This window comes from Phyllobates terribilis, unplaced genomic scaffold (genome assembly GCF_046119375.1).
Source record: "Phyllobates terribilis strain yellow unplaced genomic scaffold, ASM4611937v1 Scaffold_5__5_contigs__length_657084704, whole genome shotgun sequence".
NCBI lineage: Eukaryota > Metazoa > Chordata > Amphibia > Anura > Dendrobatidae > Phyllobates > Phyllobates terribilis.
The window spans coordinates 246161418-246183732 of NW_027362765.1; the positions used below are offsets into that span (position 1 = coordinate 246161418).

The 22315-nt window shown below is 44.1% G+C and overlaps 1 protein-coding gene across 3 annotated transcripts in view; it reads left to right on the forward strand.

Moving 5' to 3' along the window:
• The first annotated feature begins 238 nt into the window (after positions 1-238).
• The window catches only part of SEC14L1 (SEC14 like lipid binding 1), a 54122-nt gene continuing 32045 nt past the window's right edge, over positions 239-22315 (forward strand). For all 3 annotated transcript variants that reach the window (XM_073683977.1, XM_073683976.1, XM_073683978.1), the window contains exons 1-3: positions 239-390; positions 6171-6255; positions 12167-12259. In XM_073683977.1, the coding sequence (XP_073540078.1) occupies positions 12197-12259 (63 nt within the window). In that variant the 5' untranslated portion in view covers positions 239-390; positions 6171-6255; positions 12167-12196. The remainder of the gene's footprint in view (positions 391-6170; positions 6256-12166; positions 12260-22315) is intronic.

Genomic DNA, 22315 nt, shown 5'->3' on the forward strand with positions numbered 1-22315 from the left:
CCGGCCCTGCCCCTGCCTATATACAAGCGTGTAAACCCGCAGCACGGCAGGAGGAGTGAGCCCTGCGCTAGAGATCCCACACAAGCGACATCTCATCCCCCTGCTACACTTTCCACCTCAGCCCTCATTCATATAAATACAGCAGCCAGCACGTCACACAGGGAGGGGCCCAAACTGTAAATAGCTCCGCCCACTGACTGATGTCTGACACCACGTGACCAGGACCTGGAATGTGAAGAGTAGAGCAGTGAGTGGGCGGGACGGTGAATTCTAATTATTGACGTCACTTGTCGGGTGTCTGACGCAGGCGCAGTCTGGATCTATCGGTGGCCGGTAGCACAGCGGGACCGGAGCCCGGTGGGGCGGACACGGACCCGCAGAAGCTTCAAGGTGAGATGGGATGACCGGGGCTTGGTGTGGTGATGTATGACAAGAACTTTGTGCCGGTAAATAGAGGCCAGTTCCGGTTATATAATAGTGCAGGAGCTGCTTATGGATGCCTGGTGTCCGCTGTCATATATAAACGTGGGTATACGTGTATATGTATGTGTACATCTGACAATACACAGCTGCACATTGTGTAATCTTCCTCTGCATCATTTCTGGGGAAGTATATGTATGTATGTGTGTGTATATATTGTAAAGCGCTGAGGAATATGTTGGTGCTATATAGAAAAAATATATTATTATTATTAATAAATATATATAGTGATTATGATTTTTTATTTTTTTTGCTACCTGATTGCCGCCCTGCCCAGAAGTCTGTGTTCCCCGTGTGTAATTGCTGGTTGTTGTATGTTGAGGTCGATATGGTCGCTATACGGGGACGATATTCCGCCCTTGCAGCCATGTGCGGCCCCCCGTATCCCCTGGCAGGCGGACACTGTCCCATGGGAGGTCACTGGCGGCTGTCGTTGTCCCCATGCGGTGCGCTCTGTAGTCGCTGAGCAGGAGGCGCGCTGTGATCATATGTAGGTCAGTGTGACTTCTGCAGATCGCTTCCTTGCAGTTATTACATAAAGATGACTGGGAAATCTGGAATCAGCATTTCGTTATCTCAGGGCACCGTCACTCACCGCCACATTGATTGCACTGACACTTACAGTGTTGAAGTGAATGACTATTTCTGAATGATCAGGGTAAGAGGGTTTTTCCATTTAGTATCTTTATTTATCTGCAGCGCTATAAATAATAAACTCAATATTATTTCTCTTCCCCCTACTCCAATGACCACTCTAGACAGGCTGCAGCGGTGACGCCACAACTACACCACACATAACCCCTGTAACCGCTTCATACACCAGTAGCCCTGTTGATGTTGACGACGCACGTTGCTGACCCCTATGACTGGCATTTAAAGGAGTTGTCCATCACCTCTAACACCTTTTTAAATGAAGTAGTCCAACTTTAAAAGAAGAAAAATCAACCCTTTAACAACTATAAATGAAAAACCTCAACATAATTTCTCTGTGAGCTACACCCCCTTGGTAAAGAACATGAAAACGTGCATGTATGTCGTACTAAATAGAAAGGTGGTGGCAGATTAAAAATTCCTGGAATACTCCAGCGAGCACAGGGAGTGAAATAAGGGCAGCACTGGTGGTCACTGCAAGAACCAGAAGTGATGATTATGTCCAGTCTTTTCCGTTGCCTAACCCTGAAATAAGTGGCCTCCACATAAGTAATACCCCACCCAGAGTGCCAGGGAAAGGATGGATAGGTAACGTTTATTTTTCTTTAATGATCCCATCCCTCTTGCCAAGTCGTGTCTGTCCCTGTGGCCACAAAAGCAGGAGGCAGGCTTCTCTCCTGCTAGTCTGTATTGGACCCTACTTATAACGAGTTTCTTAATGGATATAGTAGTATATAGGGTTAAAGCAATATATGAAATCTGCCACTGTGTAAGCCAAGGTTTCCGGAGGTGAGCCTACTCTTCATAGTGGTGGTTCAGCATTAAACACCTTTTTATAGCCTAGTCACTTTGTGAATACTGCACAGTGAGTTACTTATCCCATACCGGTCCTCACCTACTGGAAACTGTTACCAAGCTCGTTGTCGAAGCAGATTCCTAGTTTAATTGAGCCTCTACAATACAGGGGTCTTTTACTTATCAGCTTACTGTAAGTTGGCACAGAATGGAAATCACAAGAACCAGTGTTGTGTAGAGTTTCAGCAAGCAATTCTGGGGAGATTTCAGCTCTAAAGTCTGAATCGTTAATGCAGCTCTTGGCTGAAACTCATGGTGTATCTCCTGAACAGACACAAATTCTTTGTACATTCTGATCTAAACTTCTGTAGACTTGATCTATATATAAATGATAGAATGGCTTTAAGGCTCGGTCCACGCCCTGAAACGTGTCAGGAATTGAATGTTGGCACTCTGTGTTATGATTGGGGCTGACGTCTCTAGAAATGGTATAGGAGCTGTAGTCACAAAAAAAGCATGACTCCAGTACTGCACTCATGGCGAAGACGAGGGGGCTCGACCAAGCACTAGCCAAGGATCGTACTGCCCTTTTGAGGTCAATCATGGAGAAAATCTGAAAAGTGACCATCTGTTATTTACTTGGGCTCCTAAGGGTTTTTCTACACCTGTTTCCTCCATTTCTTGCCACCCTCTGTGCCTAAATAGAAGACCGAGAGGTTAATGACACCTCCAGTAGAAGGACTGGAGGAAGCAGGCAGGGAAAATCATTACCGATAAGTAAAATGTAATTAGTTATTTCTTCCCTTGAGAAGATGTGGAGACAAGGCTAATTACCAACTGTAAAGTGTCCTTAAGAAAGCCTCCTCCTCTGAATGGAAGCTTGTCCCTAATCTGGACCATAACCAGAGGTTCTCCACTTTGGTCATCCCAGTAAGCCGATCCTAAAGTTATAATCTGTGGGTTACCTGGCCGTAGCTGTTCAATTTCCCTGCAGCACCCCCACAAGGCAATTATGCATTGCACAGTGTCTTTTAATGGGTTATTTGTTTAGTTTAGGACAGGATTAGTTCTCCGGAGCGAGACACTTTTTGTAACCACTCTTCACTTTGGCCAAAAGGTGATGATCCTGAACACCTCACATTCCCCTATTAGCTCCAAAATTCCTAGTTGACTATCGGAAAACAGTTTTTTTTTTAAAAAGACCATGGTTATATTAATATGTTGTTTTGGCTGTTTGTATGGCTAGAGATGGAGATTTGTTCCTGGTGGCCATGTGGCATAATGGTTGAGGCGATATCTTCTATAAGTAACAATAAGGCTGTGTTCACATCACGTTTTATCCGCACGTCAGTGGCTCCCTCAAGGCTTACATCTGAAACACGGGTTTCGATATTTGTACTGACAGGGCCATTGACTTACTAATGCAGCCGGAGTCACTTTGTCGGACATCGGTGGAATGTCCGTCCACTGGGCATAGTAAGTAGACAGACATAATTTTCTCCTTACGACACACAATAGGGCATTGCCACGAGGTATGTGAAATATCGGCTGGCTGGTCACAGCCTCTCATGTTGAAAATCGGTTTTTGGAAGTCGAGACAGCATTTTTTTCACTCTAACCTCTGCTTTTATGCAAATATTCCTTCATTTAACCAGACTATAGGAAATGTATCTCATTTCCTTGTTCCATGTCTAGGACATGTGATGAGTGTGATGGATAGATTAGCGACCCTGTTGACTAAATAATATTTTAATCCAAAAGGCCACCTGTACTGTAAGTAATTTACTATAAAGTGCTGTGTCATTTTAATATAAGCTGTCATGTATATAGTCGGGCAGCACCTCCGTTATGATTCCTAATAATTGAAGGATGTTTACTGGTGCAGATAGTAAGGTGACTTATTTCTTGGGTCCGCTTTACCGCGTCTTTTAGATATCCTTTGACCCCCTTCTATTAGAGACAAAGGACAGTACATACAGGTCTTTAAGTTATCCTACAGATGATGTGTTCCACCATGACAAGCCCTTCTCGAAATGAAACTATGCTGGTGAACAGCTGACTACCGGCTGGTACCTCCAGACCGTTCTTGATGGTTTTTCTCAGGCTTTCATATGAGTTCAGCCTTTAGTGATCATATACTATCGATAATAGTTATGTCATTTAAAGGGGTTGTCCACTATTGGACAACCACAGCTTCAACATTTCGGGAGCCTGATTAAAATAAAAACAATGGATACTTGCCTCTTGAAATTGGTGAAATGGCACTGATGCAGGGGACGAGTATCCATTGGTTTTATTTTACTTGAGCACCTGAAATAATTAAGCTTGGGTTTTCCAGTAGTGGACAAACCCCCCCCCCCCTAAATTTTTATATTTGAAAGTTTCCGTTTACCGTTTTGTACTTCTACAGCGATTGACATTATTAATATCGGAGCTGGACAATTCCATGGGTTAGAAGAGCCAATATACCTTACCAAAGGTGGCACATTCATGTACGTCCTGTATTTTGAGATTGGTGGATCTTCACGTAATCTTCCAGATTTTACTGCCCCTCTCCCAATCAGTTTGTCAGGTTTACTGCAGTGTACGGCTGGTTCACCCTCCTGCCTTTTTCAGGACAGGTCCATTGTTGCCTGATAGAACAACTAGGTGTTATAGCGCTACTACTACATGCCACTGTGTGTTATTCTGTAGGTTGATGTATAACCAGCGTATACCTTTTATGATGAAGAAATTATCTTCTGTAAGAGTAGTAGATAAAGGTACAGAACACTGTAGATGATGGGATCTAGTTTAACCAGCCTGTCAAATTAACTCACCTCTAAGCCTTGGTAGGAACAACACAAAGATAAGCCCATTGGTAAATTGACTCCTGAGTAAAATCCCGCTGTTTATCGTATAAGCCAGACAAGACTGCTAAAGAGCTTCACCTGATACCTTAATTTTTTCCTTTTCTACCATAATCCCTTTTTCAGTTGAAAGACAAGAAAATAAAGGGTCTGTTTTGAAATTAGAAGAAAGGATCTGTTTATTGATTTTCAGAAAGGCGCACCTCTCTTATCCATTGGTTTCTGGGTTACTTTAACCCTTCTGAAGTTTTGCCTTGGTGTGACTCATATATGAACATGTATACACACTGGTGCTTGTGTCCTGTGTCCACACTGGGTATTGGATCTTCTCCGTTGGATGACCACAAATTTGCCCATATACTTTTTGCCCTTAGAGAATATCGCTGATGTACTTTTAGTGTTAGGATGAAATACATCTGAATCCTGGAGACCCAACTTCTGGACCAACACCTAAGGGAAAAAAAGTGCTGTCTATTCATAGTATGGAGTAGAAGGTAGATGAAAAAGGACTGCTCACTTTTACAACTTGTGCAATGGCCACAACATAGTATACGTTTGTATGATGTATAGGAGTCTTCTTCAAGCCAGTGCTGTTGTCCTATGGTGTCCTTCCAAATGGTACCTAGTACACGTAGAGATTCGACCATAAAGAGGAAAACTGTTCAGCGTGTGTTTGTCGTCGGTACTGAGAGATGTATTACAAGCTGGATTTAGTTGGAATAACTAAAGGTTACGCGTTTCAACACTGAATTGGGGCCTTCCTCAGGCCACGACCTGAGATGATGGTGTTTCCTGTCTCCACGGTCAATTCTCTAGTATCTGATTTTTCTTACTTTAGATGAGTGATATTATTTGGGGACCAATTTTTTAAAATCAGATAACCCCTAGTTTTTCACTATCGTAAAGTGCTGCTATTTATGGACCCCCTCCACTGGATCCATTAAATCCTTTATGCCTCACTGGTGCCTTAGGAAATATCTGATGGACCTTTAGCGGAATCTCCAAAAGCCCGTGAACATGTGAATATCCGGGGCTCTGTTCATACTGGCTCCCTGGATGCTCTTTGATCCGACGCATCCGATTATGATCCGTCTGCTATCCTCTGTATTGACTTCTTGACAAGTGTGAGCCTCCCCTTACATAATCCGTCCTGTGCTTAATAACGCCCTCTCTGTTTTGGCCATGGTGGTGAATTCTCCATCGTTTGCACAGTACTCCCTGAAGATGGCTGTGTGTGTTATAGGGGTGGGGAGCCGCATCTGTGTGTGTTCTGGGCAGGGTACATATGTGTACAGGCTTGCACGGGGCGGCTGCTCGCGGCTAGCAGGGCTCCTGATGTTTTGGATAGATTCCTCTTATTTCTATGTCAATAATGTTATCTCTTCTCTCTGCAGATGTTTTACATGAACCCTGCACTTTCCAGAGCGCTGTGCGACGTCTCCATATAGTCTAGAACTCTGCGCTTTCCTTTTTCTCTAGGTAAGATATATATGGTAACAGCTAATTAACACTTTCAAGATTTTGGTGCTGAGGATGATGTGATGGCTCCATATCTAACGTTTCTGGTGCACGTCACTTATACTGTGAGTCGGACCTAACCATGCGTTTCTGTGCATATCAGCAGTCATTCGTGTCATCCCATCCACAAGCGCACTGCTATAGTCACTGTTTCCATTCTACCATGAAGTAACAAGCGGTGTCCTACCTATTCACACACAAGGGGGAATGCCTCCAGGAATTTTGTATTTTATGTTCTTACGGTGGATCTGTCAGCCTAATGTGCAGCCCTATGTAATGGTGGCGTACTACAGCCACAGGTTAGTACTTCTGGTAGCCACAAGGCAAAAAGAACTTGTGCTGTTTGGCCAACAAGAGCGCTCCCAGAATATAGTGGATTCATAGATGGCTCTCATGGACTTCAGGGTGGATATGGTGTATATGTGCGCACACAATATCCACTCCGAGGGGCACGGGGCGCCCTCCCTATAATATACCGTACTCATGTCTGTGTGTGCTGTGTTATTTTACCGTTCACATTTTTTGTGCTATTTTCGCTGCTAATAGTACAGACTTGTCACTAATATTCTGCCCTCACGTACTAAACAGACATCTGCTTTAGGAGAAGCATGGGAGGGTTATCCACACTTTATTAATGTGACCCAAAGTTTGTAGTTTTGTACGCCAATGTAGCTGGAGTAAGATGCATTAAATTGAGACGTGGGTCTCTTTATGATTTTTGGCGTACATTTGTTTTAATTTACGCCTTTTTTGTGGTGTAAATACTGAATAATTTTTCGGTCTGTGCTCGGCTATGCGTTTTCTCACTAAGCTCTTCACGTTTTGCAAAGTTGTAGCTGGCGCAAGAATGGCAAAACTTACAACATTTCAAACAGTTCTGCGACGGATTGTTGGGGCAGAGTATTTGTTTTTAAAGATAAAATGTCACACAATTCATGCTGCCCAAGCCACGGGCAACTGCAATCGTGCAGCCACACGTGTTTGTTTTTTGTTTAAAAGCCAGCTGCCGACTATGGGTAGACCAGTCCTGCGCCACATCCAGCCAGCTTCTCCCTGCACAACTCCAGTTGATTGACAGGTCTCTCATGTGTTCACATCGGGAAAGACCTGTCAGTTGCCTGTAGCGTGGTGTAGAGAAGCTAGCCGGGGGCAACACAGGACTAGTCTAGTCTTTCCTTCTAGTGCTCAGCATTCAGAGAACTAGTAGATCTGCAGCAGATAGTGATTTTATCAAAACTGCAGCAAAATAAGTGAAACATTACTAGAGTCATGGTCTCTGCCCCTACATCATGCCGATCTCAGATGGGATCCATCCAATCTGGGCCCTTCCCTCCACATTAGCATTACAGATCTGTGTCCTGCCTTGAACTCAATGCTGATGATTCTTACCAGCACTGATACCTTTTACTAAACCCTCAGCTGTGGCAATGAAGTTCCAGGAAAGCCCCTGAATGTACATCTTTTACTAACAGCAAGTAGATATCTTGAAACTGCAGATGAATTGATGATTCCTACTTGATCAGAAAAAAAGCATTAAAGCAACATGTTAAATTTCTGCTGTTTTATGGTATTTAACACTTCTGGTAAATGTTACTAAAATGACTCCGATTAAAAGCTGCATCTGCGACAAAACGGCACGTCCTGGCCTTAAAACTGATTTTGTGAGCAGGATTATACAAGCCTTCGATCACTACAGTGACATATCTGGCTGCTGCTGTATATTGATAGCAGTGCTGAGCCCACGTAAAATACCGATACATCGCAGCTACCCAGAGTGACTGTGTCCCCGCAGCAGATTTATCCCTGGGACAATGTTTTCCCCATTCATTATTTTCTATATAAGACTGTTGTGCAACCTCTTGTTTGCTAATCCTGAGATTTAGGAAGGAAAGCTTTTCCTAGGAATGAAACATTCATGAAGCTTTCAGAACGCCATGTACTTTACTAGAAATACGGAAACAAATTGTGCTTTCTTTTTTTGAGGCTGTTAATCACCTGAGATGCCTTTTTATATATGAGAACAATCATCCAGCCTACGCGGCATTTACTGGGAGACCTGAATAGAAAACGGTGTTCTCACATAAGCTGCAGGTGTATGTCGCCTGCTCCATCAGGTCTTGGCAGTTAAATGTTGGGGTCAGGGATCACTGGTACCTAACCTGATTACTGTGGATCTGGCCGCTGAAACTCCCAATGGTCTCGTTATCACTGGACAAGCAGCAGATCCTCTCTGCACGGGATATGGGGTATTGTATGGCGACCATGTAATACCTGATTAAGCTGGAGCTACATGGCAACAAGTCGCATGACCAAAAACCATCTGTGCAACTTGTCTGCAACTTAGTGTCTCGTGACTACTTTACAGATGTGATTGCGGTTATTAAAAAGGAATCACAGATGAGTCTCTCAGATTAGTCACATGTGACTTACAATTGAAGTTTATGGCAAGTGAGTCATGTATGACAGAAAATCCAACATGTTTGGAAACATTTGCTACTCTAACGGAGGAGCTCGCAAGTCGCAACGTGGCACCATAGGAAAGCATCAGATGTGATGTCACAAGGCAACAGTGATCCTTGAGTGTAGCACGGCGCATGTCGCTGTGTAGCCTTGGGCAACTGCAGTCCTCGGACAAGTTACACGACTGAAAACATTTGTTCATTTTGTTAGTTACTATAGCTTAACTTTTTTTATTTCATAGCAAAATCACAGCTTTAAAATAGTCACTTTGCATGTCACGTGCAACTGGCGACCAGCCAAGTCTGGCATATTTGGAAACGTTTACCGTATACTGCTCGTACTTTTTTTTTTTTTTTTTAGATGATAAAATATAACTTTTAACATTTACTCAGAAGGGATAGCTGCCGAGGAGTGGGAGCGCCATCTGCGTAGGAATTAGGTTGCCAACCTCCACTGATAGGCAAGGTAGACCAGGAGCTTTAATAGGGATAACACAATTTAGGAGCAGTTGCCAGATAGTGATTTGATGAGCTACATCCTGATCTTGTATATTGAAATCCCCCCATGAATTTTTGGTATGCTTTGATAATGACTGTATAGTGATATCCCCTTGTGAATGCTTGATGGCATTCTCTGATACTTATACCTCTGCATGGCAGTTCACTTTTGCATATGGTGTATATGGACGCATAGTCAACTGGCATGATTTTGGTCTGCTACACACTCTCCGCCGCCCCTAAAACATTAGTAGTCCCTGTGCATGTTGTATTGGAGCCTACAGCCCCACAAACCTTACAGAAGCAGGGCTTCTTGTGCATGAATTTGTTGATATTCTGAGTTTACAGCACTAGAACTTTAGGTCGGTCCCTGTAAACCACTAGGGCTTGATAGGGCCAAGAGGGATTGCCGCTGAGGAAAGTTGGTTGCCACTGGCATAGCAATAGGGTGCCGACCTCTGCAGACAGGTAGGGGGCGAGTGTGATAACTTTATAAGGACATGGTTTAGTCTGTTTTATGTTGGGTCTTTGAATGTTGATATTTTAATGAGTAAATATTAAGTTTTATTTTATTATCTAAAAAAGAAAAAGTACGATCAGTATACGGTGATCTCTTTTTCTAGAGAGTGCGTACTACATTTGATTTGGAAACGTTTGCAACTTTGTGCCGCAGTAAGTTACAGGTTGCAGTGCCAATTAATTTTGGCCTATCGGTAGCCCTAAGACTACTTTGCCACCACGATGAGCTTTTAGTGAGTTTTTGATGTTGGAGATTTTCTGCACCCATTAATTAAAATAGGTTACTTAGATTTTTTTCTAAAATACGCAACACAAAATACTCCATGGAAACGTAACCTTAGTGATAATCTTTGATATGTCTTGGCATCTGTGTAATCCCATAAAACGGAGCTATGTAAAGCAAGGCGTACCCTTAACAATAGTCATAAAACTCCCCAAATAGATTAATTATTCCACAGCTCAATAGTGAGCAAAAAACTGCAACACTGCGCTAGGGATATACAGGTGCATCTCACTAAATTAGAATATCATCAAAAAGTTAATTTTATTTCAGTTCTTCAATACAAAAAGTGAAACTCATATATTATATAGAGTCATTACAAACAGAGTGATCTATTTCAAGTGTTTATTTCTGTTAATGTTGATGATTATGGCTTACAGCCAATGAAAACACAAAAGTCATTATCTCAGTAAATTAGAATACTTTATAACAACAGCCTGAAAAATGTTTTTAAAATCCGAAATGTTGGCCTACTGAAATGTATGTTCAGTAAATGCACTCAATACTTGGTCGGGGCTCCTTTTGCATCAATTACTGCATCAATGCGGTGTGGCATGGAGGCGATCAGCCTGTGGCACTGCTGAGGTGTTATGGAAGCCCAGGTTGCTTTGATAGCAGCCTTCAGCTCGTCTGCATTGTTGGGTCTGGTGTCTCTCCTCTTTCTCTTGACAATATCCCATAGATTCTCTATGGGATTAAGGTCAGGCGAGTTTGCTGGCCAATCAAGCTCAAATCTGAGAGCAGAGCTAGCTGAGAAATGCCCCAAGCTAAAACCTTTCCATAGTAGATCCCTACTGTATCCTTATTTCTCCCTGTTCGCAATTTAGTTGACTCTTCGGAGGACGTAGGTGAGAGAAATGCAGTGCAATATTAGGCTTGGTGCACGCGGTGTCTTTTAGATGCCGATTCAGCCGCCGCCCGGCGTCCTCTTGAAGTGCCATCACCAGCAGTACTGCCGTTGTTCTTCCGGCGGCTCTGCTACAGGCCTTTTTTACTCTATACTGTGAAGTATAGAGCAGGTCACTTCTTTTAACCACATCCGGGTCTTTGAAATGACGGGACATGTGCTGCACAGCGATGTCGTTTTGACATTGTAGTGCATTCTGCTCATTTTATGGGGGGCTTTTGCATAACTTTTTCAGCTGGATTCCTGGCTGAGTCTGCCTGAAAAAGATGTTGTGTGCGCATGCCCTTAAGGAACCCACCTGAAAAAGCGCTCAATAATTAAAAATAATGAACATATGCACCGCATTGTCAGTACAACTTACCAAGCACATGTTGTGTCTTTAACTCCTTTTAATCACTTTGGGCTTTGAAAGCCGTGAAGCGACTAAAAGAAATGACCTCCCCATTCTTCAGATGGCTTCCTGAGGCATCTTTCTTCTAAAACAATGCGGGTACACCGGCGTCTAGAACACATGGAGTGCACATACCCTTAGGGAGCAAATGGAGAGGAGAGAACAAAAGTTTAAAGTAGGTTAAGGCCTTATTCACGCACCATTGTATTTTCACGTGTGTAGAAAGAGGCCTGTTTTTCTTCATTGTCTTGAATCTGTATTTCTTTGGGTTCATCTTTAGCATTTGTTTGTTGCCAATCTGACCCCTGTTAGTATACGATCACCAATGATGGAACAGCTCTTTAATTTCTATGAATAAGTATGAGGATGTGATCGAAAGACATATTCTTTCATATCACACTAACCAGGGATGTCAAACTGAAAGACAGAGGGCCAAAATGAAAAACTTGAACAAAGTCACGGACCAACCAGTGTACAGAATAATGGGGACCCCCCCATAGTCCTCCGTGCAGAATAATGGGACCGCCCCCCCCATAGTCCTGTGTACAGAATAATGGGGACCCCCCCCCCCCATAGTCCTCCATACAGAATAATGGGGACCCCCCCCCATAGTCCTCTGTACAGAATAATGGGGACCCCCCCCCCCCATAGTCCTCCGTACAGAATAATAGGGACCCCCCCATAGTCCTCCCTACAGAATAATGGGCCCATATAGGGGTGGCCGTTCTGGTGTCGGGGGCCACATATAACCACCCCAGATTTGGCCCACAGGCCGGAGTTTGACACTTATGCACTAACCTATTTCTCTTCCACTGCAGGTTCCTGACGTTCCACAAGACCCCGTCACCATGGTGCAGAAATACCAGTCACCCGTCCGGGTGTATAAATCCAGCTTTGAATTAATTATGGCGGTAAGTCTTCATGCTATATCTACTCGTCATGTGGTATTTGCCTATTCTGGAGGTGCCAGCAGCTGGCATAGACTGTCTGTATGGACTTTAATCAAGTCGTTCTGCAGATTCTCCAGGCTCCCTGTATTAATGTACATTTAATTGCATGTACTATTAACGTTTTCTGGGAGATGTCCAATATTGTGCACCATGAGCTGACGATTACTGTATCTACTACTGCCGAGTTATTTCTGTCCCAGCTCAAAATAATACAGGCCTTTAGGGTCTACATCCAAGATCTGCCTGCTTTGATGTCATGTAAATCCATCGCGCAGCCAGGAAAGTAGATTTGCAGAGCTTTTCACTTGGGTTTGAGACTACAAGGCTTTTTCCCTGTAATAATTTGCCATGAAAATCCCCTGCAGCTTTAGCAATGGGATTTTTCTCTACGCTGTACTCTTTAGGTGCCAGTGAAATGTGCTGCCTTACTAAAATAGATTTTGATAATAGCCACTTTTTTCTGCTTTCTATTACATTTGTTGTAAGAAAAGGGGGTTTTGACTTTTTTTTTTTTTTGTTCTTTTAGCCTCCCAGTAACAGTACTAATTTTCCTATTGGACTGCATCTGATTTTACAGCTCAGTCTTTATGTAGTTTCTTAAAATGTTGTCCCATTTGGAAAAATTCCTCTCTAAATGAGCATTCTGTTAGCGACTGGCTAACTGCAGGTCCTGCAGCCGAAATGGCCAGTGATCAGCTATTCTTGCCAGAGCATTATGAAAGCAACTGTGACCTCTGTTGGAGAAATGGGGGATATGTTGGCCAGATTTCTCCAGAGAAGGGTCTCATTTTTGCAGTTATTCTTCACTTGGTGCTTATGGACGGATTTTGTAGTAATGGGGCTCGCTTCATTTTGGCATATTTACGCCTATGGTTTCATCTTGTATGTAGCATGTGCCACACTCATTAAAGAGAATCTGTCAGCAGGTTTTTGCTGTCTTTAGATTACATGGCATGCTGTAGGGGTTAAAACACAGATTTCAGTGATGCCTCTCTTATCAGACGCCATGGTTTTGTTGGCTTGCAATGATTGTTTTAGCACCAGGAGCTTATCATTGCTGGGACACAACAGCGGTGCCTGCTAGTCCAACACGCAACCTCCTGTGATGGGTGCCTCACTGTCTATGGACATTGCATTGTATATACAGAGTCTGGTGTGGGTGGGGTTAGCTTCCTCAGCTCTGCTGCATTCCTAAATCTAAAAACTGATTGTGCAAGAACGGCTGCACCCAGTAATCTAAGTGATATATCATTAGATTCAGCTTCTCTTTGCTACCTCATCTGACAGCAGTACAATGTAGGCAAAATCCTACTGACAGATTCTCTATAACAAAGTCACCAACATATTTTCTTACCCCTAGTACAGGGTCTGATTTTCTGCAGCTATCACCACACTTCTGTATCTCTTATAGCATGTCTTATCTTGTGTCTTATCGGCCTTTTACTTCCTATAGTTCTAAGCATAATGGCTTCATGTGATCTGTATAAAATAACTTTGCTGCATAAATGCATCTTTCCTTTCCATAAAGTGATGGCACAGGGTCCTACACTCAAACTAAAATAGTCACCAGCGCAACCAAGTATATCGCTTGGCTCCTAAATTTTTAGATTTAAGAGACCAGGTCCCCCAAGTAATATTTGATGGCATATCCCAGGCAAAAAAAAACTTTGTTGGGAGTCTCGCCTTTTAAGACCCTTAGCAATCCTGAGTATGAGTCCTATATTTAAAAAAAAAAAATAGCACTCCCAATTATCCAGAAGTGCTGGAAACTGCATTGCTGCCCCATTCAATTGAATGGCAGTGTTCACTGAATCTGCACTGTAGCCCTGTTTATTATCAGGATTGTGGTTGAAAAACCCTTTAAAGAGACTGTATCATCAGGTTTTTGTTACCCCTCCTGAGAGCAGCATGATGTAGAGGCAGAGACACAGATTCCAGCAATGTTGCACTTATGAGGCTGCTGTCTGTAGTTTTGATAAAATCACTTTGATCTGTAACAGATCTACTAGTTCTCTGAATGCTGAGCTCTGTATAACCCCACCTACATCACTGATTGGCCGCTGTGTACACTGTGCATAGGCTGAAAGCTGAAAATCAATGGTGTTGGGGGCGGGGTTATACAGCGCTCATGAATATGGAGGACTATATATCAACAGTCTTACTAGACCTCTGTAACGGGTCTGGGAGGCGGAACCTCTGAGCTACTATACAAGGGGGTGGTCCTTGTAAGGGAGCATGTGGCGACCAGGCAGGCAGTCACAGCAGATGACCGGGACAGTCTCTGGAAGAACGGGCAGGAGGTCACGGCAAGTGACCGGGGCAGTCTCTGGATGAACGGGCAGATGGTCACGGCAAGTGACCGGGGCAGTCTCTGGATGAACGGGCAGATGGTCACGGCAAGTGACCGGGGCAGTCTCTGGATGAACGGGCAGATGGTCACGGCAAGTGACCGGGGCAGTCTCTGGGTAAAGGGTTGGTACGACCTGTGGCGGCTGATGGTAGACGTGAGCTCCCAGGTGAGCAGGCGAGAGTCTCTGGATAAACGGGTGGTCACGGCATGTGACGGCGGAGCCTCCAGGAAGACCAGCAGACAGGCGGCAGATGAGCGCTCCCAGGTGAGCGGGCAGAAGTCTCTGGACAGGCGGGTGGTCACAGCACGTGACGGCAGAGCCTCCAGGTAGGCTAGGAGACAGGCAGCAGATGAGCGCTCCCAGGTGAGCGGGCAGGAGTCACTGGACAGGCAGGTGGTCACAGCACGTGACGGCGGAGCCTCCAGGTAGGCTAGCAGGCAGGTAGAAGATGTGCGCTCCCAGGTGAGCGGGCAAGCTGGTCCTTAGACAGACTGACAGGAGTTGTAAGGCAGACTGTCGGACCTCAGGCAAGCAGGCAGGTAGCTGATGTGCGCTCCCAGGTGAGCGGGCAAGCTGGTCCTTAGACAGACTGACAGGAGTTGTAAGGCAGACCGTCGGACCTCAGGCTAGCAGGCAGGTAGCAGAATATCAGGCAGGAATAAGACAGCAAGCTGACAGGAATCTGGCCGGTATCTGGCAGGTAACTGGCAACGGGACCTGAGGGCTGAAGCAGAGTAGTGAACAGTGCAACAACATTGCTCGGGCACCTCCATTTTGGAGGAGGTGCCTTATATATGGTGAAGTCCTCCGGCCATTGGCCGGGGACTCCTTAGGACGGCGCGCGCGGCCCCTTTAAGAGGGAGGGAGAGCGCGCGCGCGCGCGCCCTAAGCACAGTGGCCGGGAAGGAGCGCGCGCTGCCAGCAGAGCGGGAGGAGGACGCCGGGCATGGAGCAGAGAGGTGAGGGGAACAGCGTCCCTGCCTAGCAGAGGGCAGGGACGCCGGCGCTACAACCTCTAGTGATCATCTCCTGCTGATGAAATGCTGTTTTTTTTTTTTGTTTTTTTTTAATAAAAATTACAACAAGCAGCCCAGTAAATGACACATCGCTGGAATCAGGGTCTCTGTCTCTGCATTATGCTGCTGTCAGATTAGGTAGCAAAAATCCTGTTGACAGATTCCCTTTAATACTCTCTGTAATTGTAGTGGATCGGACTAGTAAATAATGCATAGTCTCCCATTAATGTGTGCAGTCATTCCTATATCATCAGGGCAGGGAGGAACAGTGGATGCTTTCCAGTTGTCTCACACTCTAATTTGTGAAGCATTTAAGTTATCTTTGTCAGACGAATATTTCCCCACACACATCATAGTAAATGGAATGCTTTATGTGGCAATTGCACATTACACGCTTTTTATGAGTGGGCCATTTTCGTACTTGGTATTCATAGACTGCATTAGTCCTGCATTCAGTTCGGTATTTTGCAGGTGCCATGGCTGGCTTTACTTCCTGCACTGATGCACTGCTTTTCATACATTGAGAAATTGAGTTTTTAAGGCTAAATTATTTCCTTTATTAGTACAAAAAATCTAAAAACAGCCACATAAATCCTAAAAAATAGAAACCCTCCAAATGCTGAAAATAAGGCCAGATCTTACCCATACTGCTGGACAGTCCCCCACCAGATGAAATGGAAACCATGCTACTTCCCCCTTGATAAAGCCATTGCTTAAAAGAGCGAAACGCGCGTTGGGGTTGCTATTTCATCTGATGGGAGACTGGGAGTAGTATGGGTAAGAGCCGGCCTTATTTTCAGTATTTGGAGGGTTTCTATTTGTGGAGAAATTAAATGCGCTATAATGCTATAAGGACATATTATGTAGAGAGAAATATTCCTTCTATTTTCCTCCTTAATTACCTATTCACTGTGTGCCCATTTGCTGACATTCCCCCATCCATCATTTCATCTTTGTAATATTGTTTTGCCTTGTGGTTCTTCACCTGTTTGTCAGTCTTTTTTAGGATGTGGCTATTTTTTAGAATTTTTGTACTAATAAAGGAAATATTTTAGTCTTAAAAACTCCATTTTTCCTCCTCCTTTCTATTTGACCTAGGAGTGTGTTTTGTCCATTTTTGTTATGGTTTACTATGGCCTGAAATTTACGTACCATAACGTGGCTGGTCTTTGAGTTTCTAATTTCTTTTCATGCATTGTAATCTGATTGTGGTATGTGCAATTCATCATATTGGCGTTTGAAATTCTTCCGAATCTAGAAATGTTTGTGGGTGGCTCAGGAAGTGCACTGTGGGAGGCCGGGTTTAGTCTGAACCCAGTGCCTGTCAGCTGCTCTGCAGGCGCTCGCTAGAACAGCCTGTTCTCACAACGCTTTCATCTGTGCTTCCTGATAGCAGACGCAGCACCCTCTAATAGGCGAGGTCACATGATCTTTCATACCAGGAGATTTGGCAGTATGGGTGTAGTTCCTGTTCTCAGGATTCCTATCTGGGCCATCATTGCTAATATCCTCATCTCGCTGCTTTTGCAGACCTAATACTTTCAAGAATATGCAGTGAAGTCCGATACTCTGGTGCTCTGACCCCCTACAGATCACCCATTGCCATCCTTGCCTTAGGGGCAGCTCTGTTCTAAGTGGGGGGAGAAGGGCCTTGAGCATGGGACTCTCCAGCCATGTAGAGCACATGGATAGGTATTGTCTTGATGGGTCAACTCCTTTAGAATTTGCTTATTCCCTGGCATGGGGCACGTTTAAAATGTTTACCCAGCACAGCTGATGTTGGCATCTCACCATTGGCCTGATGTGATAGACTTTTTTTTTTTTAGGAGTGCACTGATCCCTTGCCACCACTCTACCTGCCTTCCAGAGGATGGTTCAGTCCTGACTGACATTTTAAACGTGCTTCATGATTGCACTTCTGGACCAATCTGCAGCATTGGACAGATCCGGTGATCCATCCAGCTTCAGCGCACTGCTTACAAGCTCTATAGAAAAGAGCTTGTTAGTGCTGTGCTCCTTACTTAGGAAACCTCCTAAACTATAAAGGAAGACTATTACCTTAACAATTCTTCTGGAGTACCTACAGGATTTTTAGTAAGAAGTAAAGTGCCTTGTTTTTACAAGCACTTTTAAGACCTGTGCACACATTGCCGATTTGTCGCTTTTTTTTTCTGCGCAGATGTGTTACAAAACCTGAAGGTTTTTTTTGAAACCTGAAGTCTCATGCGCACGTTTCTTATTTGTGACTTGCAGAATGTCAATTCTTTTAGCACTTTTTCTGCAGATTTCATTCATACTAATGAGTGGGGAAAAATCTGCACCATAAAAACCGCACATATTATATATACCCTGTGTTTTTCCTGCCAAGAGATGCAAAAATTTCTGCACCAAATACTTAAGATGTGCACATACCCTTATTACCCATTCAAGAAGTTGAGGGTAACCCTTTTAGATTGTGCAAGCAGCAGACATTTTTGCAGCTTTCCCATGCATTTAAATGGAGCTTGCAGAAATCCAAACACCATTCCGATATATGGAGTTGATTTTCAGTTCCAGAAAATTCTAGAACAGATCTGCAGCATGTGAGCTTGTCCTAAAAATATGCACACCTTAGCAGTATATATAATTTCCGCATTTGCATCCCACTCTGGATATGTATAGTATTCTGCACATTTATGCCCTTATAGCTATATAGCTCTGCAGTGTGGATACGACTTTAGCAGTAATGCTCCCAGATTCTAAAGACCCGTCTTGATATTGTCTTGGCGTGGACTTGTTGAGGTTCTGGAAGCCTAGGTGCATTCACTCTGGGTGACGTCTGCAGTGTTTCTTGGCTGGAGCCGCGTGCAACCATCTGCGGCTTGCCCGTGTTAGTCACGATTTCTCTAATGCTCTGTTTTCTTCCGCTTATTGCTGACAATAGGAAGTTTCAGGGTGGGTCGAGCTGATGGGAAAGCTTAGCTGACTGACAACACAAGCTGAGCACTTTGGCTTCCGGCATGAGGGCTCCTATGAGACTGCTCTATTGTGAGCTTCTGGCAGCTCCGCTAGTAAACATGGGAAGTGAACCATTTAACCTGTTCAGCACCTCTCAAAAAATCATATATAATAATGTAGACCATGTCCTTGAGTTATTGACCAGGATTCTGTGGTTTGGGCATTCCTGTTTTAGATTGAAGTCATTCTGATGCCATCTAAGCCTTGGTTCTCCCTGCCGAGCACTATGTCAGGATATCTGTCAGAATCTCTGAAAAAATAGATTCCGAGCGGAACCCCGACATAGCCAATCACTTAAATGAAGCTATGCGAGACACTGTATGGCAGTTTTTGTCTTTTTCAAGGCCTATTTGTTCATGTTTGAAGAAGATGAATACTGTCAGGCCATCCAGGCTTCATTTTAGTGATTCATCTCAACTAAAAGCCTAGACCCTTAGATCAGGAACAGAAGACATTTATTGGACATTTCATAACTTTCCCAAATTCTTATGAAAACATTTACAGCACATCCTTTATTGTACTACTGTACCCAATTTATTATATATTTTCGGAGTCTGTCCATTTTATACCGACTCCAACTCCACAGCCCTGTTTTCAAGAAACAGATGCTTGTTTCGCAGTTTGGAGAAATAAGTCAGGATCTTTTGAAATCTCTGCTAAGGTGTCTGTGTTATATCTAAGAGATGGGGTTGATCTATTCGCTAAACTTGCTTAAAAATGTTATATGCAGCACTTGTCTAATACTGTGTACGTCCCTTCATGCCACCAAAACTTGTCTAACCATAAAGACCTGGACACAACAAGGTCTCTGTATGTGTCCTGTAGTATCTAGCTCTGGTATGGCAGCATCATATCCTTTTTAAAGGGAATCTGTCACCAGGTTTTTTTTTTCTCTCATCTGAGAACCGCATGATGTAAGGGCCAAGACCCCGGTGTTGCATAAAGTGGGCTCACTAGGTGAGGTGGATCCTCTAAGCCCAAGGTCCAGGTAGGCACACGGGCGTCAGTGCAGCAGGTAGGTGTAGTACGTGGGAAACGGCAGAGTTACTGGAGGCAAACAAAGTCTTACGGGGGTCCTGGAAGCCGCAAGCAGGCAAGAGACCTCCTGAAAGCCGCATGTAGAGGCAAGTGCTCTGGAGACCACTGACAGGTAGCCGGGGTTACTGGAGGCCTCAGACGAGTGAAAACCACTGACAGGCAGCAGCGTTACTGGAAGCCACAGACCAGTAACTCTGGGACTGGAAACCACAGGTGAGCAGGAGACTGCCTGGAACCTGTGGACAGGAACTGTGCATAGACAAACTAAAAGAGTTACTAAAAAGTCTTAATACAATGCTAAGACCCAGGTGTGTGTCTTGGGAGGCCTTGTATAGGCCTAGAAAATGCAACAGGTGGGAGAATACCAGGCTCCTTGTAAAGCCCAATGTGACACTCAAAGTCTAGCGGACTGGGGTGAATGAAGCGCTTCACAGTTCCGGAACAGGTGCTTAACACCCTAATTTCAGTGATGTGTAACTTGCTGGGCTCCTGGCTGTAGTTTTGATAAAATTACTTTTTTTTTTTTTTTTTTCTTTGCAGCAGATCTACCAGTTCTTCGGATGCTGAACTCTGTATAATCCCGCCCACACCACTATTTTGCAACTTTCTGCTCATGCATAGTCTACACAGAAAGCTGCCAATCAGTGGTGTGGGCGGATTATACAGAGCTCATAAATATGGAGGAATACCTTGCAGCGGGTTTACTAGTCCTCTAGTGATTATCTTTTATTATAAAAAGTACAGCAAGCAGCCCAGTAAGTGACACATCGCTGGAATCAGCATCAATGCCCCTACATGTATGCTGCTCTCAGAGTAGGTGGCAAAAAAACATAAGTGACAGATTTCCTAAGTCCTAAAAGCTGTAATGTGTAATGTCACAGATAATAGATCTGATTAAGAGACTTGGCCTCCAAATTCTCCAGATCTCAAACTTGTTATCACCTTCCTCATTCCTGAGCAATGTAGCCGGAAGCTTTATACTTCTGCAAGAGGACACTGTCTAGGAAATGCCGCTGCCACAAAGGGGTGCACTAGGTCTGCCACAGAGGGGTGCACTAGGTCTGCCACAGAGGGGTGCACTAGGTCTGCCACAGAGGGGTGCACTAGGTCTGCCACAGAGGGGTGCACTAGGTCTGCCACAAAGGACGATCACTTCCACTTTGGAAGTGAGGGGTGCTTATGACATTGCCACCTCACAGTCCTGCTCATACGCATTTCATGTAAGTGTCCTGTTCATTGCATGCGGTAGTGAGCAGCTCTGGACAATGCCACTTAACCCCTTTAGGTAACATCCATGTGAATGGTAGTACTCCCTCAGTACATTGCCCAGGGCATCACATTACCTTGGGATTTGTATTGGTCACATAATACACCTTGATTCCATCTCTGCCTCAGGAAGCGACACATGCACATGTCTACAAGATGTAAAAAAGAAAAAAAAAATAGCGTGATTCTTCAGACATGGCCATCTTCTTCTGTTCCAGTTCTGATGCTAATGTGCCCACTGTAGGTACTTTCAGTGCTATGCAGGGGTCAGACTGAGAACTGACTGGTCTGCAGCTAGGCGGTCTCATACCCAGTAAGCTGCAATACATTTTGTATATGTTCACATCTTTCTGTCATAAGCAAGAACTTTCATCAGTTTGTGCTACAGGTAGCTGTTCTGTGGGACCAGACGTGCTAGCCTTCTCTCCTCATGTACATAGAGGAGTGCTAGGTACCCATGGTCCTGTCGCAAACTCACCAGTGATCCTTCTTTAGGCCACTTAGGGTAGGTACTACACACTGCTTTCCAGGAACACCCCAGAACACCTGCCAATTTGGGAACTCTTTGACCCAGTAATCTAATGGTCCCAATTTTGCACATCAGGATCCTTACATGTGCCAATTTTTCTTTAAGTACTGACTATTCTCATGCTGCCTAATATCGTATACCCCAACCCTTCTCTGGTGCCGTGGTCACAAAATAACCATATTCTCCACTCAACCTGTCAGTGGCTTTAAAGAGGACCTGTCACCAGGTCAAAAGTGGCAGTTTTTTGCTCTCATTTTATTCCTGTTATGCCCCTGAGTATTAAATGTATTTTTTTTCCATTGGCCTTGTTTCCAGAGATATGGGTCTTTATTTAGCGCAAACTTTTATGCTCTTTAACAGGAGGGCATCAAATCTACTTCTAATCAAGTTCCGTCTGCCTAATGTAGATATTTTTGTGGTCTCCTGTTGCAATGCAGTTGTCTCATGTAGATATTTTGTATAAAGTTATTACTTTTCTGCAGTCTCTTGTTGCGATTCAGTTGGTCATCTGAGTCCATGGTTGTTCTATCTTGCAGAGTTTTGCGAGGAGCTTGGCAGTCATTGCATGGTACTTGATGGTCCTGATGATCTCCAGTTATCCAGATAATGGGAAGCAGAAGTGCATAGTCTGGATTCCTTGTACATCACGAGACAAGTGATAAGCAGGGTGGTTCATAAGCAGAAATTGGCACTTACACTTCATTCCTGTCCATTGAAATGTCTATAACAGTTGAAAGAATTCTAAGAAGATAATTGACCCAGTCTGTGTGCCTTAATAAACTGTTAGTATGAATAGATCATGTGCTTGCTGTGTGCATGT